The 14,029-nt window shown below is 45.8% G+C and overlaps 3 protein-coding genes across 4 annotated transcripts in view; 1 reads left to right on the top strand and 2 right to left on the bottom strand.

The window, feature by feature from the left end:
- Positions 1-14,029, top strand: part of LOC106552957 (major histocompatibility complex class I-related protein 1-like) — a 554,120-nt gene that overhangs the window by 125,147 nt on the left and 414,944 nt on the right. The gene's annotated exons all lie outside the window — the stretch shown is intronic.
- The window catches only part of LOC106541424 (major histocompatibility complex class I-related protein 1-like), a 201,545-nt gene that overhangs the window by 61,156 nt on the left and 126,360 nt on the right, over positions 1-14,029 (bottom strand). The gene's annotated exons all lie outside the window — the stretch shown is intronic.
- Positions 2,739-12,860, bottom strand: LOC148047203 (major histocompatibility complex class I-related protein 1-like). Its single transcript, XM_087708356.1, has 7 exons — positions 12,756-12,860; positions 8,723-8,968; positions 7,615-7,890; positions 6,730-7,017; positions 6,123-6,194; positions 5,040-5,188; positions 2,739-4,056 (listed from the first exon to the last, which is right to left on the bottom strand). Exons 1-7 carry the CDS (start codon positions 12,823-12,825, stop codon positions 3,637-3,639), a joined length of 1,521 nt encoding a protein of 506 aa, XP_087564482.1. The 5' UTR covers positions 12,826-12,860; the 3' UTR covers positions 2,739-3,636.

The raw sequence follows: 14,029 nt of genomic DNA, 5'->3' as shown, positions 1-14,029 counted from the left end.
TGTAGTAAACTTTTAGTCCTTTGAATTCAACTCCAGTTCCTGGAGTTCCTAAAAAGGATATGGAGACCGTAGAAAGAGTGCAGAGAAGAGCAACAAAGGTGATTAGGGGACTGGAGGCTAAAACATACGAAGAATGACTGCAGGAACTGGGTATGTCTAGTTTAATGAAAAGAAGGACTAGGGGAGACATGATAGCAGCATTTTGATATCTCAGGGGTTGCCACAAAGAAGAGGGAGTCAAACTATTCTCCAAAACACCAGAGGGCAGGACAAGAAGCAATGGGTGGAAACTAATCAAGGAGAGAAGCAACTTAGAACTAAGGAGAAGTTTCCTGGCAGTTAGAACAATTAATCAATTGTTAATCAATTAACAATTAATTAAAAACAACTTGCCTCCAGAAGTTGTGAATGCTCCAACACTGGAAGTTTTTAAGAAGATGCTGGATATCCATTTGTCTGAAGTGGTGTAGGGTTTCCTGCTTGGGTAGGGGGTTGGACTAGAAGACCTCCAAAGTCCCAATTCTGTTATTCTATTCTATTCTATTCCATTCTATTCCTGGTTCCTTGTGTCTGACTCTCCTCCAGGGAAGAACTGTTTGTCTGAAGTGGAACTGCAAACCTTTCTCCTCTCCAGTTTACCCTTCAGGCCTGTCTGGGGTGCAGGAGGGGAAAGGGAGAGCCATGGAGAGGGGAGAAGGTCTTCATCCCCCCTAGAAAGGATTTGTGTGTCCCCTTCCTCCATTTCCTCCCTTTGCAGCACAAGGCATCCTATGGAAACGGGGGAGGGGCAGAGCACCCCCAAAGCCACTGTATGAACATTTCACTGGCAAGAAATGAACCTCACAGAAGACAAGACTCCAGATGGGAGAAGAGAGTGATATGCGAGGTCCCTTCTCCAGGGGAGGCTGGGCTGCTCTTCCCCACTTTCCTCTCCTTCACTCTGTCAGAAAACTATTCCACGGAGGATGGCAGCCCTTCAGATGCTCTCCAAAAGGGCTCTTCCAAAGTGAAGAGAATGAATGAATGACTTATGATACCCTCTGTTCACCTCCAGAGGGCGCCCTCGTCTGCCTTGAGTAGAAGTAACTGCCCACAAAAGATTGATACCCCCCTCTCTGAAAGCGCCGATCCCCCAAGGACTGTTCCCCATCCTCCTCTTCTCCTGCTTTCCCCCTGAACCCGCGGGGAGGTCTTGGGGGTCGGGGGATCGGTGATATCCTGGGGCAAGCGATCCCTCCCCGGGAGTGGGGAAGAACTATGAGGCTGGCCTCTGTTCAGCAGGGGAGGGTTAGCCTTAGTTATCACTCCCAGAGGAGAGGACTCAATCCATTAGAATAGAGCTGGAAGGGACCTTGGAGGTCTTCTAGTCCAGAGTTCCCCAACCTTTTTGGGTTGGCAGCCTGAAGTGGGGGCAGAGGGGAAAGAGGGATGAATTTTTGTGAGGATCAGGTTTTTGTGATTACGAGAGCGCAAGTGGAGCCATGAGCGCCTGTGACGAGGCTCCCGTGAGTGGGGCTGTGTGGACTCACGCGGTCCGGGGGCAATGAGACTGGACCCAGTAATGGGCCATGGTTCACAGGTTGGAAACCCCACTTCTAGTCCAACTCCAGCAGGTGAGCCTATACCAGTCGTGGGATTCAATTTTTTTTTTTACCACCGGTTCTGTGGGCGTGACTTGGTGGGTGTGGTGTGGTTTGGTGGGCGTGGCAGGGGAAGGATACTGCAAAATCCCCATTCCCTCCCAATCAGCTGGGCCTCGGGAGGCAGAGAATAGATGGGGCGGGGCCAGTCGGAGGTGGTATTTACTGGTTCTCCAAACTACTCAAAATTTCCACTACTGGCTCTCCAGAACTGGTCAGAACCTGCTGAATGCCACCTCTGGCCTATACCATTAAAGACAGGTGGAAGCAGCAAGCTCCTGGAAGGCGAAGGGAAGGTGAACTGAACAATGTGAAGCGCGAAACGAGGCGTCTTGGCAACAAACCCTTTTGAAGACTCTTTTGAGAGAAAGATTCTTTTCAAAAGAGGAATGTTAGCCGTTGGTGCCACACTTTTAAACGAGGCCAGCCCGCTCACTGATTGGCTGGATTCCAATCAAACAGTGAGCGGCAGGCTGGGCTTAGTGCAGACAGGTGGGGGAATGCGCGAGCGAGCTGCGACGCGCCGGCAAAAGGGTGCTTTGCAGCGACAGGGGCCAGGACCGGTACCGGGGTTCCTGGAAGTTAATTACTTCCGGGTTCACCGATGAACCGGTTCGTGCGAACCGGTGCGAACCGGGAGGAACCCACCCCTGGTCTATTTGGTCCTGAGATGATCTGAGTTTAACCTTAGTCGTGTCCAAAAAAATGAGGGTGAAAGCCCTGATAATATTTCCCAGGTCCCACTCACACAGATGGCAAAATCCTACTGAATGCAAGGTTGCTCAGCTTGGCTGAGAGTTGCAAAGATGCCAGGGAAAGGGATAAGTCCCTAAATCCACACACACACACACATGCACACGCACACACACACACACACACACACACCAAAATCCAGGTATAGTTCACCCAAATCCAAAGTGCAAGGACAAAGTCTGAGAAGCAGGTCTGAAGTCCAAACGGAGGTCACATGGAGCGTGACCCGACAATTGCGTGATCGACAAAATAGCGCCAATTACAATGCGACATCATAATCGCGTCGCCAACTTCACGTCAATAAAATCACGACAACAAAAGCGCGATGAAGACAACCGCACACCATTTAAAAGCAGTAGAAATTTATTGTATCACTAAATAACTCAGCAGTAAAAATTTATTATGTCACTAAATAATTTAAAAATTCAGCAATAAAAATGTATTATTAAAAATTATTATGTCAATAAATATTTTGAATTAATTTAGATGTCAATATGACATACGGCATGCAGATAGTCTGTACAATCATGCCCTGCATATGTAGGAAGAATTGCAGCAAGACGTCTTGATAATTGCACTTATTTAGACTTGCTTCCAGCGAGACTCCGGCTGTGCTGTTCACAATAATTTGACGAGGTTTTTCCACACCATTTTCAGCTCGTTCGCGTATAGTCGCTTTTATTTTTTCACTTTCATTTTTTGCGGTATCTGGAGCATGCATGTGTTCAATACTTGTTTGTAACGTCCCGTCTGTTTTCTTCTTAAGTCTGCCGGCACACTCTCTTTTAATGCACCTCCGCGAAGACGATCCATCTTGGTTTAACTTGTCACGTCGATATCGATATCCTTCATACAGCAGTTGTTGTTTTCCTTTCTGTGACTTAATAATATCCATGCCTGCAGTATAACTCAAACGTCTTATACAGTTGGTGAGTGCTGACCGTTATAACGTACTTATATGCGTTCCACCTGTTCCATCTGTTAAAGCCCCAGCACGCGATTTTGTCGGTGCGCATCTGCCGGCACGTTATTGTCGGAAACCGATTAGCAGTTTTGATGGCGTGCGGTTCTGTTGGCGCAGAAACGTCTATTGCGCATTTGTCGGTGAACCCACATGGAGTGCAGGCTGGAAGTCATGTAAACAGCAGCCACAAAGTGACAGTACCTGCATGGCAGGGCAAATGTGTGGTTGTTTCTAACACTGCATTGTCCAAATCTTGGACTAAGGAGGGGTATGCTGGTATTACTCCTTAGGTGGAAAGAGGCAATGGACCAACCTCCATTGCGCCTCCTTCTGTTCAGTCCAACTCAACAGGTTCTTCTCATCCTTTCTGATCAGCTGCAGCTTCAATCCTTCTCCATCCTGGGCTTCTGGCTGGGTCTGTGAGCCCTCCAGCTGCAGCTGTGTCTCTCCCCTTTCCTCTCCAGCCAGATGCTCATCCACTTGTTCCTCTGAGGGCCCTTCTGAAGTTCCTGGGCTCACTCCTTCCTCCAGCCCCTCCATTCCTGGCTTTGGGACATCAGCATCTTCCAGACATTCCTCTGGTCCCCCCTCTGAATTCTCCACAGCTGCTCCTTCCTTGTTGTCAGAATAGGCATCTGGGGAAGCCATCAGAGGTCTTTTCTCTCCTTCCCTTAGCTCTGTCTTCTGCCCACAGCAACCCTGTGTGGAAGGAAGGAACCAAAGAAGATAAAACTTTGCACTGCCCTTCCATATAAACAGGTCCTCCCTGAGAGAGGGATCTTCTAAGAAGGGGTCATCCCTTTTCTCCCCAGTGTTTCCTTCCTCTTGTCTCTCTTGTACCTCCAGCTCATCATCACCAAGAAGCCTTTATCCTAGAGGGCCTCCCCCTGTTTTTCCAGCTCACCCTCTTTCTCTCCCCCTCCCCTCAGGTCCTTCCTGGACAGAAATCCCCCATTTTCCCAGGTGCCCACTTCCTGCTACTAGCCCCTTTCCTGTCTCACTCTCCTCCCTTGGAGCTGGAGGGCCAGAGGAAATGAGCTTTGACTGATTTTCCCTTGTATTGCAACCAGATCAGAGGGTCCCCAAGAGGAGGGGCTGAGCCCCAGAGGAGCCCCAGACATCCCACCATCCCTCCATGGCTGCCTTGGGAAGACTTTGAGGATGGATTCCCCACCCCAACAATCCTGAAGGTGTTGGCTCTCAGGTATTCTCCAAGCCCCGGGTTTTATCTAAAATCAGAAATGAGGAGGTGATAAGCTGCCTGGGAAAGCCAAGGGAAATCCCCAAAACAATTAAAAAGTGAAAGTTAGAATATTTCGGACACATGATGCGACACCCAGAAAAATACGGCATCCTTCACTTAATCCTCCAGGGAAAGACTGAAGGCAAATGAGGTCCAGGCAGAAAAAGAACATCATGACTTCAAAATTTAAGGGACCATTTTGGACAAAACCTAACAGCACTTTTTCGTGTGGCTGTTGATAAAAATAGGATCGCCAATGTCCGATGATAGAGGAGGAGGAGGAGGAGGAGGAGGAGGAGGAGGAGGAGGAAGAAGAAGAAGAAGAAGAAGAAGAAGAAGAAGAAGAAGAAGAAGAAGAAGAAGAAGAAGAAGAAGAAATAGTAGTAATAGTAGTAATAGTAGTAGTTTTATCTCTTAAATAGACTTCAGCAATAGTCACCTCTGATGTCTTTTTCTGTGAGGACATTGCTTGTGATTGAATCTCATCTTTAGTGCTAGAAGTTGGGAAAGAACGAAGTTTTTCTAAAAGGTGATTGAGGTAAGTTGTCATTGCCTGATGGCGTTTTTTCCTGTATTTCCTCCAGCAGCCTAATAAATGACAAAGAGAGAAGATAGTTAGTTTATTTCTGGAGCAGCAGCTCCTGCCTGAGATGGATTTAAGATGAAGACCCCCAAGGGGCCCAGATGGTAAAATTGCCTGGATTATAACTCAGCATCTTGATTTGCTTATCTATGTATAAAATATAAAAGCGAAATACCACTCACGCATCATCATGAAATCTCCAGAACCATAAAGCCTACAAACTTGAAATTTGACACATATGTTCCTCTTGGCTTCTAGGTGCTCGCTAAGAAAGGACTTTTTTGAAGTGACCATCAGATCATTAGATTTTTTATAGTATTACTAGCTGAAAACCTGTGCTCCGCTACAAAATTATGTGAATCGGGTTTCATAAAATGACACTTACAGCTTGAAAATAAATGAGTAGTTACGAGCGTCCTCTCCCCTTCTCTCCCTCAGGCTTGCCCCACAGAAGCCTCAGTGATGATATTTTAGCCTCCAATCCCCTAATCATCCTGATTGCTCTTCTCCGCACTCTTTCTAGTGTCTCAATCTTTTTCATAGTGTGGTGACCAAAACTGAATGCAGCGCCCTAGGTGTTGTCTTACTAGAGCTTTATAGAGTGGTATTGGTAGTACCTCACTTGATCTTGATTGTATCCCTCTGTTAGTGCAACTTAGCTCATTGCATTGGCTCTTTTAGCAGCTACTGCACACCGCAGCTTCCTTCCAGGCAACAGGAAGGTGGAACATTCTGAGATTTACCGGAAGTAGAAAAATTGCTACCTTGTTTCTTCTTCCTTTCTGACTCTCATTCAAAATGCTGCTTGTGGGGAAGGGTCTTGTGGGGATCCTGGCTGCAACTCTCAGAGAGACCCTCTCCCACCCACGTGAGCTCAATCAGCACAGAAAGACACAGGACTTTGGGGGGGGAGGTTGTCAATGGATGCATTTCACTTACAGGTCAGGAAGAGAATCACAGCTCCCAAGATTATGATCATCACAACTCCCACCAAATGAAATAACGGCATATCTAAAGAAAGAGAAACATGGTTCTGGTTAGACAGATTCTGACTTCCCTGACATGGAATTCCTAAGCAATGGGAGCATTTGCCAACCTGAACTGGCCTCCAAGTAGTGTCTCCACCTGAAGGAAGCCACCCTCCCTTCTAACGCTGAAGAGGGCAGGGCAAATGGCTTTAAAAGGACAAAGAAGGAGCCACAACCAAGGCAGCAGTCAGATAAGGAGGAGATTTCAGCCTGGGCCAAGAAATCAGCTTAAGGACATGTGTCAAACAGGCCCTTCCCGAGTTCACCTGAAGATAAATGGAGGGAGGCAGAAGCATTTCCAGATTGACAGATTGTACCTGACATTGGCTTCTTATTCTGGTCTCCCTTGCTGGGCTGACAAAGGGCCAACCTCCCCCGCTAAAAATGGCATTGATTGAACCATCCTACAGTGGTGAACAATCTACTTCCACATTTATTTTTATTGTATTTTATTTAATAAATTTAGATGCCACCCATCTCACCACGAGGTGACATATTGCAAATGCTGAGCCTCTCACCTGTTTCCTCCTCCCAGGCCAAGACCAGGGGCTCCTGCAAGCCCTCGTGCTCCAGGTGACACCGAAAACGGTTCCTCTCCTTGGGGTCGATCTCAATGCTGAGCTGGACATAATAGGTCCCATCTGAGTTGGGCGTCATGTTCCTATGGAGGGTCTCGTATTCACAGACCTCCCCATCCCTCCTCCAAGTGGCCTGGATCCCCTTGGGGTAGAAGCCAAAGGCCTGGCAGATGAGGACCTCCAGGCTGTCATTGACTACCTTGCGGGTCACTTTCCCTGCTCGGGGCTCTGCAGAAACAGCAACAACAGAGTTCTCAGGATTTTTAGTTTCTGGAAAGATTATTTAATAATAGGGAAGACTTCCTCTGGCCATCGTCTCCCTTCTCCTCTCCTGAACCTCTGGGACCCTGAACTCTTTAGATTCATTTTTGAAAGGGACACGTAGACTTTGGGGTAAAGTTCTCACTCTGACCAAAGTAATTGCAATGCTTGGGCTTCCAGTTGAGTTTTGACACCCTAAGTTAAATTTGTTCAAGTTGTCCCAAGTGGTAATTGGGAAGAGAATCAATTTTTGGTTCTGCCCCAAGTGCAGCAGGTAAAAATTAGATTTCCTCATGAAAATGAAACTGGATCTCAACTTTGCTATCTGGCTCCTTTGGTTTCCTTTTCTTTTCCTTTGGAGAACTTAGCTTTTGAGGGGTGAGGTTTTGGAACTTCTTTTCCTGATTGTTGTAATGCCCCCAGTTTGTTTTGGAAAATGCCCAGATCACTTTCTGCCAGGCACGTGAAGGATGGCTTGGCTGTGCAGGGCAGAAAAACACAAGAAGAGGAAGAGGAAGGAGCCTAGGAAAAAATTGCACAACCTGAGCCCATTCAGCCACTCACCTGTCTTCTTCACAGCCTCCATCTGGTAGGAGAGGCATTTCTCTAGCCACTCAAGGCAGTTATTCTCCAGAAAGAATTTGATTCTCCCAGACCTCGCTGGATTCTTCTCCCACTCCTCCTTGACCTTCTGGGCTTTGGGTTGAGCCTGGACCCATCTGAGGGTCTCCTTATCGAAGCTGATGAAGTCCTCCCCATTGTAACCATAGCGGAAGAACCCTCCTTTGCTCCCATCTTCCCTGAGTTCACAGCCCAAAGTCACCTGCCAGATGTGAAGCCCTGAAATACACAAAGAGGGATAAGAATAGTCCAGAATTGCTCTCCCTAGAGCCCCACCCCCACCAATAATTGAAGTGTTTACTTCTCCCCATCCCACCAGGGGAGGGGAAACAGATCTTTCCTCCCCTCTTTCTTTCAATGGTCTTTTCTGTGATCTGGGGCCACACTTGGTCTTTTTGATGTGGGGCTAGAAGATCATGAAGACCCCGAGAGAGAAGATCTTGGTTTCCTTTGCAGGAAAGGCTCTCCCATCCTCAAGCTCCTTACAGCCATTGGTGGTCAAGGGCAGAAACAATACCCTCCTTTCCTGGGACTGGCGGCAGGCACTTTTCCATTTCTCAGTTGCCACACAGGAATGGCGGGGGGGGGGGAGGTTTGGAAGATCACTCCAACCCAGACATAACACATAATTGTCCTGTAGGAACCAAGGTCATCTCCAGAGGTGGAGAGGGAGAGGAGTGACCAAGAAGCTCTCCAATTAACCCAATTGGACAATGTTACATGTGACACTTGGGGAGGGAATCATTTACTCTTTTAATTATACTGAAACTGCGGGAAACATTTAGAGTTGGTTTTGCTTTCACTCGTGCCGATATTCTGTAGCCAATAAAGAAGTTCTTTGAGGAAGGTTCCAGTCTCAGAATTATGATTTGGTTGGGTTCATTAGTCAGAATTTTGGCACAGGGTTTTTCTCAACCCCCTAAGCTCCCAGCCTCCAAATTTCTGTTCTTTGCCTGCCTGCCTCTTTTCCCATTAACCAAAGTGACAAGAGGTGGGAAGGTGAGATTTGAGGGAGAATTTGGAACTTGAAGGCTGATCTGCCTTTGCTTACCTCCAGTCCGGGGGTTGCGGTTTGATAACCACTCCAGGTCAGCTGTGAACTCCTTCTTAGGTACCACAATTGTGTTTGCCTTCTTCACCTCCATCCAGGGCACCAGAGGAACCATGTTCCCGGTGGAAAAGTTATATCGAGCGATGGGCTGGTCATCCAGGTTGACCATGGAAAGGAACTGGGGCACCCTCTGGCTGGACTCTGACACCTCCAGGTAGGAATAGGACAGGGAGTGCCTGGAGGAGCCTGGAAGGGGAAGAGGGTTACAATCAAGATCAAGTGAGCTGCTAATACCACCCTACAAAGCCTTAGTAAGACCACATCCAGTATCTTTTTATCATATGTGGTGGTTGTGTACAATAGCCAAGGGATTTTGGTGTCAGATAAAGACATGGATGTAACCCTAGTCTTGGCTTGGCAATGTATATATATAAGCATAAGCCATGATTATAACAAATGTATCTGTTACTTTAAATGCTAGAGAGATGTAATTTTATGGCTTTAAGCAGCCATAAAAGGAGGAAGGAACTATTACGGTTTCTCCTGATGCTCCTGATTGTTCCTGATAGTTACTGACTGTTACTGTATGAGCTTAGCATTGGGAGAGAAGACTGTGTATTGGATGGTGGCTACTCTGTATAGTAGTTACCAGTCTACATGGTGAATTGTGAGTTGAGCAACTGTAACTTCAACATATTGTAAATAGACTGTGTATATACTTCAAGACTGCTTATACTCTGTTTGGAGACTATTTATCCTATTTTTGTTAGGCAAGTGGCTGTGAGTGACTATTCAGTATTCGTTACTATAACTTCTGCTGCAGAACTCTAGTCTCCTAACGGGGATAGACTTAACAGTTGGAAGAGATGTTAGAACAAAAGATACATTTAAAACCAGAACTATTACTATTAGGAATAATTAAAAAATATATAGTAAAGGAGTGACATATTTAATGCTGCATGTAATAACTGCAGCAACATTGGTATATGCACAAAATTGGAAAAGCAGAGATGCCCCCACCCCCACCCCGAAGAAGAGGTAACAAAGAAAATTTTGGTCTCTGCAGAAATGGACAGATTGCCACTAGAAATCAAAAACAGAGATGAGACAGAATATTATGAAATTTGGAACAAAATGTATCAATGGTTGGAAATGAGGAAAATGAGTTGGAAAAGAATATTTGGAGGATTGTAAAATTGGAACTGGATAATACATAGATTCACTTAACAGCTGGGTTGTGAACTTAACAATTGCAATGATTCACTTAGCAACAGTGGCAAGAAAAATCTTACAATGGGAAAAACTCACTTAACAAATTTTTTACTTAGCAACATAAATTTTGGGGTCAATCTGGTCATAAGTCAAGGACTACCTGCATTGAACCACAAGCGCTTGGGAGATATCCTCAGTGGAGACTTATGATCTTGAGGACTGAGGTGCCGTGGTTTGGAAAAATCCCATTTATAATTGATGAAAGAAATGTCCGTCTGGGTTTGGCTCCAAGTGGGGAAAAAGACACTGGAGACATGGAGGCTTCTTGGAAAGATGGCTTTAATGGTGGACAGGGTCACATGGCTTGAGTCCTGAACAGAAAAAGTGATCACGTGCTTCAATGTTGGTGGAGAAAAGAGAAGGGAGGACTGAGATGCTGAGTCCCTGGTTGTATGCCCTCTCTGGCCTTTGATCTTGAACTTGTATTCTGATTGGTTGTCTGACTCCCATGGGGCCATGCAGGGGCAACTCTCTAGGCTGCGTTTTGAATCCAGGTTTGGTTGAGTTCTCAGATGCCATGTGGCAAGTTGGGTAAAGGGCCAATATTATCATGCTTTAATCCCATCCCCCTGGACCTGAAATGGAGAAGTCTTTATTATGTCTTCTTCTTCTACAATATTATGTATTATTGCCCATTGACAAAGTGGGGATGGGCAGGAAGCTACAGGCAGCTATTCTGTCTCTTAAAACATGTTTCTTTCTTTTCACATCCAGAGAAATAGTCTGCCTTTTCAATATTTCCTAGGATATTTCATTTTTCTGGGAGAGGGCTGGGTGATAACTTCCCACAATCCCTCCTTTTTTCCTACATAATTTTAAGGAAAAGTAAGGACAATAAAACTGGAAGGAGTTATTTTTATTATTAAGATTCAATCAAAGGTATTTGACTGTAGATACATCGGTGACAATGGTGGTAGTGGGTTCTTGGAAAATTAAAAGCCATTTGTGGACTTTCTGTGAGTTAAGAACAATAATTAATAGATTGTGTACAGAGGATTTGGAAGCTTAGCTTTGTTGTTGGGATTACCTAACTTTTTTTTCTTCAGTAGGCAGATGGAAGGTCAAATTGGTTGATTGACATCTCTGGTTTTTTTTTAATGGTCAATACTAATTTAGTGAATATAGATTGTCAGCTACCGAGCATTTAATAGCGGCCAGCTGATTAAATGTCACGGTTCCAAATAGCATCTTCCATAAAATAAAAATCCGAGGCAAAAGGTTCCTCAAAACTCCAATTTACTTATTCATCTGTAAGAAGATGCAAGGAGGATGATTCAGCAATTCAGGCATCGCCTCTTTAAGACTCTGAATGGGGTCCATGCAAGCCATTTACCTTTTTAAGAGGTGTCTATATATAAGTGACCATTAGAGGGAGTCCCTATATTTATCAGTATTCAAAGGGGGGGATGTTGTATGTATTCTGAAGGACTTTATTTTATTCAAAATATTAAAATCAAAAGGAAAAAAATGGACACAGAACAAAACAAGCAAAAACATTGGGGGGGGGGAAATGTTAATTATAAACAAGTGACAAAAATGCTTATTATAAGCCCTAGCTGAACATTGAGAAATCTACTGCAACAATAATAGCTATTTCCCCTTGCACAGCAAGTCCAAAATTTATAAGTTTGTACAATTATTTGCACTCCACTCGACCTGTCATAGATTACATATGTGAAAGGAAAAATAGCTGACAGATTGAACAACAGCAGTTAAAATCTGAAGCACTCTGCCAGTTATTTTTTACTTACTGAAAAGTCTGCACACTTTCTTAATTACACAAATCAGCCCATCATTCTCTCTGAGACCAGAGTTCTTCACGGCTCTTAATAGTGAAACCTTTCCTTAGGTTCTTGATTAGGAAGTTTACCAACAACTGCATCCGATTGCCAAGTTCATAACACTCTATTGTAAACATTTCTTCAACCCTGCCTTTTGGAATAATTGTCCTGGACAATCACCGCATTTCTCTTGCCAAGAAGATCTAGCAGAAGGAGGGAGGGAAAGAAGGCAGAGAGAGGGACAGGGAGGGAGAGAGAGAAGGGACAGGGGGGAGAGAGAGGGAAAGAGGGAAGGAGGGAGAGAAAGAGGGAGGGGGGAGAGAGGGAGAAAGAGAGGGAAGGAAGGAGAGAGAATAGAATAAGTCTTCGGTGCATAGGCTCTCAGTCAGTGGGGGATTTCCATTTTTTTTTTACTACCGGTTGCTCGTGCACGGTCCTGAACGCTCACGCGCCACAACCGAGCAACCCGCCTCAGCTCTGCGCGTGCGTAGAAGTGTCTGGGGTGGGGGGGAGCCTCCCGTCCCCGCTACTGCCGGTTAACCCAATCCAGGCCGAACCAGGAGCAACCCACCTCTGCCCCTCAGCGTACGTAACAGAACAATAAAATGGAATACATGCAGCAAGAATCACAACCCTTAGGGACAGTCATAGGAACTTTCACTCCTGGGGCAGAAATTCAGTCAGTAGAACGGATTACAAAGCAAACACCAAAACTTATTTGTCCCACCCTATCAACTCATCCCTACATACCGCAATACAAACAGAATTGCATTGGGTGTATAGAGATAGATCGCTTGTTCCTAAGTTGCTGGAACACACAACGGGTTAAAAAAAATAAAGGCAGAATCGTAACCCAAGGAGACGGAGGGGGAATGTGGGGAAGGGATCCAGGCAGGACACGCGTCCGTTCCCCCCACCACTCCCACCCCCGCCTCGCTTTTAAGTTTTAAGCCACATCGCAAATCCTTCCAAAAACTCACCGCGGCGGCCCCTCGGCATGATGGATCCCTGGCCGATCAGGAGGAACAGGAGCGCCACTTGCATCAGCATCTCCTCCCGGCTTCGTGTCTACGGTCGAAAACGAAGGTCTCCTCCCATACCAAAGCCCTTTTGTCCTTCAGGAGGAGCTTGGCACCGGCCACCACCGAGGTTTGCCAATCGCAGCGCCGCTGCTACGCCCCCGCGACGCCCCAGTTCCATCCCCGCCGTTAAGACGATTCTGGAAGGTCCTGACGTTGCCCTCCACACCCAAAGAAATCTCTCCTCTCCACTTAAAAGTTCTCACCAGCCAGGCTCAGAATGCAAAGGACCTGGTTCCGCCTGGTGTGTGAACGCAGAATAACAGAGTTAACAGATAAACAGAGTTGGAAGGGATTGCGCGGGTTGGAAATTCAGCCTTGTGTTTGATGAGGGGTGAATGGTTTTTTTTTTTTCCTTGGAGTATACCTTATGATTAAGTAAAATAAACCCGTGGTAGATTCTAAGAAAACACATTTTTATTGTAAAATAAATAACAAACAAACTTACTGGCTAAAACTTACATTCTGGTAAAGTTCCAAGCCTATCTCCTCGTGGCAGGCAAACAGAAAGAGAAAAAAGAAAGGCAAAAGAGACAGGCGTAGTAGGCTTACAGAGAAGAGCCAGCCTACCGTATGTCTTACTTAGAATATAAGCGCAGCTGGCAAAAAACAACAACAACATCGTGACAGGGACTTTATAGGTCATGTAATCCAACCCCAATCCCCCCTCCTCAAGTAGGAGACCCTACACCATTTCTTACATAGGGCAATCCAATCTCTTCTTGAACTCTTCCAGTGATGAAGCGCCTACAACTTTTGAAGACAACTTTTGTTGCCTGGTTGATTGTTCTGTCAGAAACTTTCTCCTTATCTCCAGGTTGAATCTCTCCTTGATCAGTTTCTATTCATTATGCCTTGTCTGGCCTTCGGGTGCCTTGGAAAATAGCTTGACCCCCTCCTCTCTGTGGCAGCCCCTCAAATATTGGAACGCTGCTATTGTCAGATCCCTAAAAGTGATACTGCCATTCAAGTGGGAAGAGGGGAGCCTCGGAGTTAAACCATTAGCTACATCTGTAACAACTGAGCTTTACAACTTTACAACTGGTTTCCTGTCACTGGGAGACTGAAGGTCCCAACATCTCTGGAGGGGTGTTTATGATAGCCATGTGGGATATATTACTTTAATGTCTAACTAGAGATAGCCATGGGAACGTGTGTTTTATTGACTCCCAGGG

This window comes from Thamnophis sirtalis, unplaced genomic scaffold (genome assembly GCF_051295495.1).
Source record: "Thamnophis sirtalis isolate CommonGarterSnake01/CBP01778 unplaced genomic scaffold, rThaSir2_p1.2 scaffold_3, whole genome shotgun sequence".
Taxonomy (NCBI): Eukaryota; Metazoa; Chordata; class Lepidosauria; order Squamata; family Natricidae; genus Thamnophis; species Thamnophis sirtalis.
Note: the sequence above shows the minus strand (reverse complement) of the source record. Positions and strands in the feature narration are given on the sequence as shown.